This window comes from Triticum dicoccoides, chromosome 6B (genome assembly GCF_002162155.2).
Source record: "Triticum dicoccoides isolate Atlit2015 ecotype Zavitan chromosome 6B, WEW_v2.0, whole genome shotgun sequence".
Taxonomy (NCBI): Eukaryota; Viridiplantae; Streptophyta; class Magnoliopsida; order Poales; family Poaceae; genus Triticum; species Triticum dicoccoides.
The window spans coordinates 187,889,677-187,899,558 of record NC_041391.1 but is presented as its reverse complement, the minus strand read 5'-3'; the positions used below and the strand labels follow the sequence as shown (position 1 = coordinate 187,899,558).

The 9,882-nt window shown below is 45.1% G+C and overlaps 2 protein-coding genes and 1 non-coding gene across 4 annotated transcripts; 1 reads left to right on the top strand and 2 right to left on the bottom strand.

Moving 5' to 3' along the window:
• Positions 1 to 283: 283 nt before the first annotated feature.
• LOC119325415 (early nodulin-like protein 2) lies at positions 284 to 1,744 on the bottom strand. The gene is made up of 2 exons (XM_037599169.1): positions 1,256 to 1,744; positions 284 to 1,124 (listed from the first exon to the last, which is right to left on the bottom strand). Exons 1-2 carry the CDS (start codon positions 1,431 to 1,433, stop codon positions 451 to 453), a joined length of 852 nt encoding a protein of 283 aa, XP_037455066.1. The 5' UTR covers positions 1,434 to 1,744; the 3' UTR covers positions 284 to 450.
• Positions 1,745 to 2,886: 1,142 nt separating this feature from the next.
• On the bottom strand, positions 2,887 to 4,803 carry LOC119320229 (CRIB domain-containing protein RIC10-like). Of its 2 annotated transcripts, XM_037594333.1 has the most exons (5): positions 4,656 to 4,803; positions 4,386 to 4,471; positions 4,018 to 4,112; positions 3,795 to 3,882; positions 2,887 to 3,386 (listed from the first exon to the last, which is right to left on the bottom strand). In XM_037594333.1, the coding sequence occupies exons 2-5, from the start codon at positions 4,441 to 4,443 to the stop codon at positions 3,160 to 3,162; spliced, it is 468 nt and encodes a 155-aa protein (XP_037450230.1). In that variant the 5' UTR covers positions 4,444 to 4,471; positions 4,656 to 4,803; the 3' UTR covers positions 2,887 to 3,159. The 2 variants fall into 2 exon arrangements, with proteins under 2 accessions (XP_037450230.1, XP_037450231.1); XM_037594334.1 differs by having other exon boundaries at positions 4,386 to 4,803.
• Positions 4,231 to 4,302, top strand: TRNAC-GCA. The gene has a single exon. It is a non-coding gene; the product is annotated as a tRNA-Cys (tRNA).
• Positions 4,804 to 9,882: the final 5,079 nt, after the last annotated feature.

Genomic DNA, 9,882 nt, shown 5'->3' with positions numbered 1-9,882 from the left:
GGATGAAGGGGTTTTGGGAATTCAAGGGGTTTTGAGGGGATTGGATGGAAGGGAGGGATTCATCAAGTCCTCCCAAATCCCCGCCTCTGAAATCCTCCCAAATCCCTTTGTGCCAAACGAGGCCTAATGGAAAAAACGGCAAAAACCGGGCACTCTATCTCTTTCTACCCTCCATCGCGCACGCCGCGACTACCGCTGCCCTCTCTTTCCTGGCTCCCCCTGCATCGCCGGCGCTGCCGCGGGGGCTGGCCGACAAGGCATCGCCATGCGAGTTTCGACCGTTTTTCTCAAGAATCTCGTCGTCTCTTTCTTATTTCATTCATCCGATGGAAAACGAATACGTATACAACACAAAGAGGTCAATCGATAGTCGATGCACACACAGATCACTCGTCTTAGTTAGTACAGTAGTTACTGTAGTTGTAGTAGTCACCCTTCTCCGGTCACGCTTCACAGAGCGAGCATGGCGTAGCCGACGATGCAGGCCGCGGCCGATCCGGCGAGACCTGTGGCGCCGGTAACCGTGAGCGTGGCGCCGTTCCGCTCGTTGGAGCCGGCTGGAGGCGGGGACGATGACGTGCCCGTTGAGTTCGTGCTTCCTCCGTCTGCGCCGGCCGGAGCGTTCGCCGAGGGCGCCATCGGCGGGGCGCCGGTCGGGGCCGACGGAGTGGGCAGAGGCGGGGACGCCGGAGCAGTGGGCGACGAGGTCGGAGGAGCAGATGCAGGGGAAGAGGCCGGTGGCGGGGCGGAAGCGGAGGCGGGAGGAGGAGCCGAGGTGGGACTGGGCGCCGCGGGGGTTGGTGAGGTGGGCGTCGCAGGCGGCGGGCTGGAAGCGGCCGGAGGTGGAGATGACGTTGCTGGTGCCGGAGCGGCGGGCGTCGAAGGCGGCGGCGCGGCGGCCGTGCCTGTGCCGTTGCGGCCGGCGAGGACCATGACGATGAGCTTCTCGTTGGCGCGGCAGTTGGCCTCGACGCCGCTGACGAAGAAGAAGGCGCCGGCGTGGTCCAGGGTGAAGACGGTGTTGCCGTCGGCGAACTTCTTGTCGTACGACGACGTGTTGCAGGCGTTGTAGTCGGACGGCTGCACCACCAGCACCGAGTCCTTGTCCTTGGGGTACACGAACACTGCACAAGCACAATACCACCATTAACAACACATCAAGAAGAAGAAGAGGTCGAAGGTCTGATCATGGCCATGGCAGACGAAATCTTGATCCTTGCCGAAGCCCGAAGGTGATCGATCGTGTCTGGATTACCTAGAGTGTCTCCGACCTGGAACCTGTTCTTCATCGCCCAAGTGTTGTACGACTCCTTGCTGGCGCCGGCCACGCTCCACCCGCTGTCGCCGCCGACCTTGAACTGCACCGCGCCGGCCATCGCCGCCACAAGAGCGAAGCAGACGAACCCAAGCCCGTAACCAGCACCCTTCGCCATCACTGCAAAACCAAATTAACTCCCTAGCTAGACAGTCACACGACCGATCAAGATTGCGCAGGTGCTTCTTCCTCCGCTCGATGAGATGCAAGAGCTTGAGGCCGCCGGCTATTTGTAGTCCTCGATCGACGCCCGGCCCTCATGAGCTGTAGTGCCCACGGGGTGCCTTGCTTTCCATGGACACCTTGAGCTAGCCGAACTATCTCTCCGCCAAGTTTTCGAGCTGTCTTTGTGCTTGCCCTGGCTGTAATGGCGTCCTCTCTGCTGTGCTCTGCACTGCTCTGCTGCAGCTGAGCTGACGGAGCCTTTGCGGAGTGCCACAGGCATATATTCATGGCTTGTGACGTCGTTCTCCATGGGGGGTTTGTGCTTTGGCACGAGGGTCGCGACACGTTATGGTGGTCGGTCAATCACCGAACCGTGCAACGACGACGAGGAGGAATAGGATGCATGCGCTTTGCATTGCCGTTGGGGTCCCGTTAAGTTGGTCGACGAGATGCCTGATGCTGATTAATTAGCTGAGGCCCCTCTTTGAACTTTGAAACATTCGATCTGATTTTTCCTTACCTGACTTGATAAAATGCAGGTGTCTGGCTATTATTTTAGGTTCCAGCCACTTTTTCTCCAAATGGCGTTTCAGTTACTTGTATGGAGTTTCCACTTATTCTGTTATTTCTAGTACTATTTTATAGTATGTTTTTTTAGTTTTGTATGTGACGGTGAGGACAAAAACTGGCTGAAACTTTCCAAAAATTTCAGCCCCTAGCTAAACGTGCCAGAACATGGTTATAAAGACTAGTAGATGGCTCAAACCGCGATGCGAGCTACAACGGTAAAATGGAGCGTGAAGCCAGCTTCAGCCTGAAACCCCATGCTTCTCCCAAATATGACTGAAAAAAGAATCCTTCAGAAAGTCTTCTTTTGATCTCCTTGTAAGGCTCTTCTTTTCGGTAAGTGCCGCATAGCACACGATTCTTGTTGTCTACTCCTACTTGATAGTTGATGCTGATGCTATTATTCATATAATATATTCCTAGCCCTCAAAAAAATATAATATATTCCTTGCCTCACTTTACCTTATGGTCACAATAAGATTCTCGCAATGTTTTGGCGAGGATCTTCGTCTATCTGCTTGACCTTATAAACCTTTCAGTAATACATCCAAAAAATATGCTTCATACTGTTCAAGGAAGACATGCTGCAGCTGCATAATCACATCAGGTAGATTGTTACTGACCTAATTGCAAAATGCTGATCAAAGTTAGCTGACCAATGTGGCAGCCCATAATATCAGCCATGATGTTCTCTGAAGAACATACATGGCTCTTGAACAAAGTGATGGGCATGATGAACCATCTCTGCATCTCATCATGCCGGTCAGTAGCACGTTGTCCTGGTGGCGTGGAAAACAAACAGTTCACAGTGCCTGGTCTCATGCTTCTTAGTCCACAACATGTCATGATCATTGACATTACTCTGGCAGGCATGCCTTTGATTAGCACTTCTTTACAGTTACGCGTCTTTGAAAAACAATGTGAAACAAGATCTGTGATTGTGTGATACCAAAGCTTTATGGACAAAACATGGATCAACTTCCAACTTACTTTTGCATTTCCAACTATGGCTCCAACTGTTAAACTGGACAAAGAATAAAGCAATTCACAAATCACCTCCCCTCCCTAAACCCGAAACATGTATTATATGCAAGGTGGTCACACATGGTTTTTTACACGACCCGAAGCCCTCTTTGCGACTCGTTGAAATCGTCGAACGCCGTCGCGAAGGAGGCCCTCGACCTCGAGGAAGATGATCTTGCAGAGGTGGGTGACGATGTCCTGGTCTTCTTCCTCCTTGCCTTCCTGGGGCCTCTTGGGGGGCAGGAGGAGGACTCCTGTGCAGGTCTGTCTGGGAAATTAATCTCAGTTGGCAGCATAGATCTTGCTGGCTCAAAGTCTGCAGACATAAAATACTACTGGTCAGCACCTAGTAAACATGGAGGCAACCAATGGGGAAAACTGTGTAGTGCTACGCCACTACTACTGATCATTAGAAAACAGCTCAGGAAGATTCTCATGCTTATGCACATTAATGATTAGTCATGCAGATTTGCAATAACAGAGGCATGGTCTTATATAGGTATATGTTTTAATTTATATACAAATCCGTCATCGTGACACTGACAAGGTGGATCCGGTCCAGGCCCACATGTGAGTCACATACAAAGGATGTGAAACTTTTATGGTGGAAAATCAGGGATCACCCCTGAATGAAACTTTATCCTTTTTTGAATATATTTATGTCTTTTTTGGATGTTGAATATATTTAACTCTTGACAGAGATAAATGAGAGGATGCTAATTACCTGTAGAGGTCCAAGAAGTCTGTCTTGACTGCTCAGCTGTGCTCAGAGAGCCTGCAGATAAATCTTCTGATGACTTGAACTCATTCATCTAAAATGAACATTGCACACTACCCATCAGTGACAATACTAGAAGACAATAGACTCAAAATATGGTGGCATAATAAAGTCTGGTGATCTACAAGAAGATAATTTGAAAAGGCCTTCAAGTTATTTGTATGTTTACCCAGCTTGGAGATGTGTCACTGGTGCCCAACCCTATGTGAGCCACATGTTTTACATCTGTAGGGAACCCAATTTCCATCTCATGCTCCTTTTGAGCTGCAGTAGAACAACAGTTACATGTGTAAGTAGAAATTACATTCATTAATTTATGTGATGAATCATAGCCATAAACACAATACTTTGAGTAGAATTATGTATCAAATAATACACAAATGGGTCCATAGCTCAGTGGTAGAGCAATTGACTGCAGATCAATAGGTCACCGGTTCGAACCCGGTTGGGCCCTAATTGTATTTTTCTATTTTTTTTGAAGTTGTTCTTGAAATGGGAGGACCGAGGAACAAGAAAGAAAGATGGGATTATTATTACCAAACATGTGCGAGAATATCCTCAGCCCTTTGAAGATTCCTTTCATCTTTACCGCCATTTGTGAGGGCCTACACAAAGAAAAGCTCCTACAAGAATGGAGATGTCCAATAAGATCACAGATGCATCAGAACAAATGTATGCTAGGATTTAAGCTGTTCTCGCCTTCTCGGGAAATTCAGCTCTCATGTCGTGTTAAACAAAAGCTTCTCAGAGGCCCGGAACCATATACATATCCACACGACGTGTACAGAAGAACAGAAGGCAGCTTACCTCAAGATCAAAGTACTCTTAAGCTGCCCGAAGACTCTGAAAAGCCGACTTTATTTCTGAATCTTCAGAACTAGTCTCACTCTGTAGAGGAATCAAGAAAGCAAACTAGAGCCTGATGATGGTGATGAAGAACAAGGAGTTTGGTTTGGAGGGAGAAGGGAGGAAGAGGGAGCTAAATCTTCTGAGAGGGTAGCATGACGACTGCTTAAATATGGTGGCAAGTTAGTTGGATGCACTTCTTCTTTTTTTCCTTTTTTATTCTCTAGGGGCCAATTCATGCCTGCTGACAAACACCAACTTATTGCTGTTTTAGCTGTACTTGGATTGTGTTCCTCTGCTAATCATTTCCTTGTACTTTGATGTTCTACTATAAAAAAATAGGAAGCTCAAACTGTTAGTATCAGAATATTCTTAACAAGAAGTTGAATTTTATTTTCCTGCATTAGTTTCGCAGAGCTTGTTCTGGAAAAAGGCTGGCCGTTTACTACACACAACTTCGATGTTATATGATAAAAAATAGGAAACTCAAACTGTTAGTATCAAAATATTCTTAACAAGAAGTTGAATTTTATTTTCCTACATTATTTTCTTAGTAAACTGAATGCTTTGCAGAGCTTGTTCTGGAAATAGGCTAGCTGTTTTAGTACACACAACTTCAACTGTCCACTGTTAAATTCATCAAAGCTTCAGGCCCAATTAATGGTTGCCCATGTCTGTCAGATTAAGATCAGGCATGTGGCTCATGGTCCTTAATCCTAGTGCCTTGAAAGGACATTATGTAGTCTTGCTGGTATTAGGTAGCATTGAGGTATGCAGTTAAGAGCACAACCGCAACTTTGGACCATCTGAAATGGCACCCACAGCTCGTTTTGTTCTTGGTATTTCATATTGCTGAACTAGAGGTTCTAAGAGAAAGAGGATAGTGGACCTTCGGCTATGAAGTGACCTCCTTTCTTGCGAAGCAAACATCTGACCCGTTTCTTTTGCGCGTGGTGATGTGTCCCATTCCATCGATCCGAGATATGTGTCTGAAGATGATTTTCTACAAATATTTGTTCTTGATAGCTTACTTTTATGCCAATAAAACTTATATTATCTTCTTTGCTTATGTGAGTGTGCCATGACAATTTCTAACCATGCAGCATCAGAAACCAATCTCCAGAGGTTGCTTGTCTTACCAGTTCTGCAACAAATAATACCATCATTTGCAGGCTCAGCCGGAAAAAGACATCACTACTACTCTGCAAACCAGAACCTGATGTCAATGTCCACTTACAATATTTCATAACTCTCACCATTTTCTTAACTCCACGGAAGACATTTCATCAATGCAGAAATACCAGGTGTCCTTTTAGCCTAAAAGAGAAAAAAATGTAGAAATACCAGGTGTCCACCACCACCTGTCATTATGGATTGAACCTAGTGACGAAGAGCCACCGTATTTTCCCGAGTTTTTGCGGCACACAAACCCTCAATTATGACGCATATAAAATGCCGCAATGAGCTACGAACTCATCGGTGCAAGCTGAACAAGTTAACTGTTTCTATAAGGACAGAAATGGGCACAGCTAAGCACTTCCTTTTCTTATCTGATAAACTCTTTTTCGGGAGTGTTGCAGACATGTCGTGTGGATAAGCTGTTGCCTGTTGGATCGGGGGATCGGCGCAGAAACATATGTCTATGTGCATTGGTTGGCCCAGATCGGACAGGATCTGGTCATGCCTCGCACCTACCCCAATCGACACCGTTGCGGTCTGGGAGCTGTTGAGATCGTGGCATGATCGTCATGTGATCGGCGAGGAGCTGTTGCGGTCTTGGAGTTCTTCTATCCGGTCAAAAACAAAGATCCTCATGGGAGTTGAGGCTAAGCTGTTGGAGATCTTCTCGTTATCACTTATCACTTTCAAATGTTCAGGATCCGTTTTTGGGGAAATTTTTGATATGGATCTCGAGAGAAGGGTAAAGTGAAGGCTGACGAATCACGATAAGATTCCGATGGAGACCATGCGCTCCATGCGATGCTTCCTTTTTCATGTGGCAAAGGACCTGTTTTTGTTTTTGGTTGCAAAAAGACCTGTTTTGAAATAAGAATGAGGACTGTCGTGATTTGGTTTTTGTGAGGCTACCTAGCCAAGCCACACTCCGGGTCAAACCATCTTCATTTCCCCCTAGTTATCTGCCCTGTATTTTTTTTAAAAGAAGGAAACAAAAATGCCACATCCATCTCTCAATTAGTACCGTCTAAGCATAACTTCCATTCCTAAACTCTAAAACACCACCTAAATTGCTCCCTCAACGGACAAAATTATGTTATTCCCATTTCCACCCCTCAGAATGGCATTGCATATCTCCAGGTGGATTTCAAGCTACACCATCGCCAGATATTTTTTTCGCGGGAAAAACTTTCGATCTATTCATCAACTATCAAGGCAGTACAAAGAACACCAAAAGTAACAAAAATTACATCCAGGTTCGTAGACCACCTAGCGGGGACTGCAAGCATTGGAGCAAGCCGAAGGCGTGCTGCTGCCATCACCCATCCCTCACCGTAGTCGGGAAAATCTTAACTCTCCGGAGAACAAGGAGGACGCCACAAGAGTCAAGATATGATACATTAATTCCGAAGCCATAAGGAGGACACAACGTCGGGCCACAACCTTCACTGGGCGCTTATAGATTTTGCTGGTGTTCACTCCACCGGCAACGATGCAGGGGAAGGGGGGTCTAGAGGTTGTTGGTGACGCGTCAACATCGGGGCTCTCTTTGTGTCCAATGCATATATAAGGTAGGGTTCAGGGATAATAAAAGTCCACATAAATTTGAAATTTGTTTGAACTGAAATAATTGAATTCCCCTCTTCTAGAGGAACACAAAAGAAAGGTTCCCATCAGTCTGAAAAAGGCCAGTATAGATTGCTTAGATGTTCAAACTCTCAATGCATCTTCTGATACACGTGTGACACGCAAGGCGCAAGGGAGCATGGGTTTCTATTTGCAATGTACGTAGTTGCTAAGTTTTTTATTTTTGAGAATCTGTAATGTAGTTGCCAAGTAACAAAGAGCGAATTTGATGGGCCGACCCGACTCCGGCGTTGAGCGGTAATTGGCTCTCGGCGATTTTCCTCTGATGTTTTTCTTTTTTGTTTCTATACCGATTTTCTTCTTCGTAGGTTTTTATTTTCTTTCTTTTCTTTTAGTATTAATTTTCTGGTTTCCTCTTTTCTTTTTTTCATATACACGAACATTTTTTATATTACATGGATTTTTTAAATATGAATATATATTTAAAAAAATGGTTTTGCAACAACACATCTATGAATCTTCCAGAAAAATCTAGCCAACACCTTTTTTACGGATATATCCGATCCAACAGCCTTTTTTTTAGGGATAACATCCTCTGCTTTATTGATCAATAACTCGAAGTACAGGATTAACAGAAATGTCATGAGTGTGGAGCAGCCACAAATGCCATCCCTCATCTAGGTGTAGAGCATATTTAGCTAGCCTATGTGCTTCCATATTCGGAAGCCTACCTTCAAAAATGAAATTACAAGAAATAAAATCCCTAGAAGTTTCGTCGGGTCCTCCTATACAGCGCTGCAGGCGCCGGTTGCTGCAACTGGCGCTCGCAGCAGCGTCTCGGTGGGCCGGCCCACGAGCGCGCAGCGCCAAGAAAAACCCCGCAAAAAATGCGTACGCAACAGGATTCGAACTCGCGCCATCGCCCCTTTCGTACAGCAGGCTAACCAATCTACCTACTGAAATGCAAGTGAATAATTGCAGCGCGAAACCTTTAAGAACAGAAAGGTAGACGCACTATTTATTGCATGGTACACTGTAATGTTTAGAGTTTCCAATTATTTGAAAACATGTTCACATATTTCAAAAATGACGTTCACGAACATGGGAAAAAAAAGTTCACCAAAATTAAAAAATGTTCATGTGATAAAAAAATGTTCATGAATTCAAAAGAAGTCCATTACTCACAAAAACGTTCAATATATTTTGACAAAATTTGCAAACTCGAAAAGAGTTTATGAATTTCAAAAAAAGACAACATAGGTAAAAGATTGTGAGCTTGAAAAAAATTTCATCAACTTTGAAAAAAAGTTCATCGAATATGAAAAAAGTTCATGAAATTTGAAAAAGTTCGTCGAATTGGAAACAAGTGCAACGATTTAAAAAGTTCATCAAATTTGGGAAAAGCTCATCCAAATTGAAAACAAAATCATCAATTTTGAAAAAAAGTTCATCAAATTAGAAAAAAGTTCACGATTTTCAAAACCAGTTCATCAAAAATGAAAACAGTTCATCAATTTGAAGAAAAACGTTCATCAATTTGGAAAAAAATGTTAATACAAATTAAAAAAAGTTAATAGATTTTCAAAAACGTTCATCAAACTTTGAAAAAAAAGTTCATCGAATTTGAAAAAAAGTTAATGAATATTAAAACAAAGTTCATTGGGTTTGAAAAAAGTTCATCAAATTAAGAAAAAGTTCATTGAATTTGGAAAAAAGTTCATCGATTTTCAAGAAAAAAGTTCATGAATTTGAAACAAAAACATCAAACCAGGAAGAAGAAGGAAAAAATCAAAAAAAAACAGAAACGAAAAAGGAAAAAAGGAAAAAGGGAAAAGAGAAAAGGAAAAAAGGAAAAGGAAAGAAGTCATAAACAAAACCGAAAAAGTATGTAATATGACAGATCAGTGAAGTAGGCGTAGTGCTTACTGCAGCTTTGCCCGATGCGGAGGTGATGCTGGAGGTGCTCTAGTGGAGTCTAAAGGGAAGGGGAGAGGCCACGGAGCGCGAATTTAGGCGGAGGCCGGCGGCATTGCTCCAGCCATGGAGATGCAAGGAGGGCACGAGGAGGGAAGTGGGTTGGTCCAGGGGGTGCACGGGAGGGAGAGAGAGGCAAAGGAGTAGAGAGGAGGCTCGGGGGTAGCCTTAAATAGAAGGGGGCGAGGTGCACCGTGGCTCGTGCGCCGGCGAGCTTCTAGCCGTTGCTGGAGGCCACGGGGGCGCGCGTGGGAGTGTCTGGGGCGCTCGTGGGGTTGGTCTAGGGCGAGGGGAGAGAATAGAGATAGCGGGGAAGGGCCAGAGCATCGCGCGTGTGAGGCTGCCCATTGGAGCGCTCGGGCGGCCGGTGCGCGTGCGAGAGTAGGCAGGAGGAGGGAGAAGGAGGAGGGGGACAGGGGTGTAGCGTGTCGCAGACGTCGAGGCGCATCGT

Coding starts and splice junctions, on each gene's coding strand:
- LOC119325415 (XM_037599169.1), bottom strand. CDS start 1,433: ATGGCGAAGGGTGCTGGTTACGGGCTTGGGTTCGTCTGCTTCGCTCTT. Junction 1,125..1,255: donor CCAGGTCGGAGACACTCTAG/GTAATCCAGACA, acceptor GTGCTTGTGCAG/TGTTCGTGTACCCCAAGGAC.
- LOC119320229 (XM_037594334.1), bottom strand. CDS start 4,443: ATGGCGGTAAAGATGAAAGGAATCTTCAAAGGGCTGAGGATATTCTCG. Junction 4,113..4,385: donor GATATTCTCGCACATGTTTG/GTAATAATAATC, acceptor GTTCTACTGCAG/CTCAAAAGGAGCATGAGATG. Junction 3,387..3,794: donor GACTTCTTGGACCTCTACAG/GTAATTAGCATC, acceptor TTATGTCTGCAG/ACTTTGAGCCAGCAAGATCT.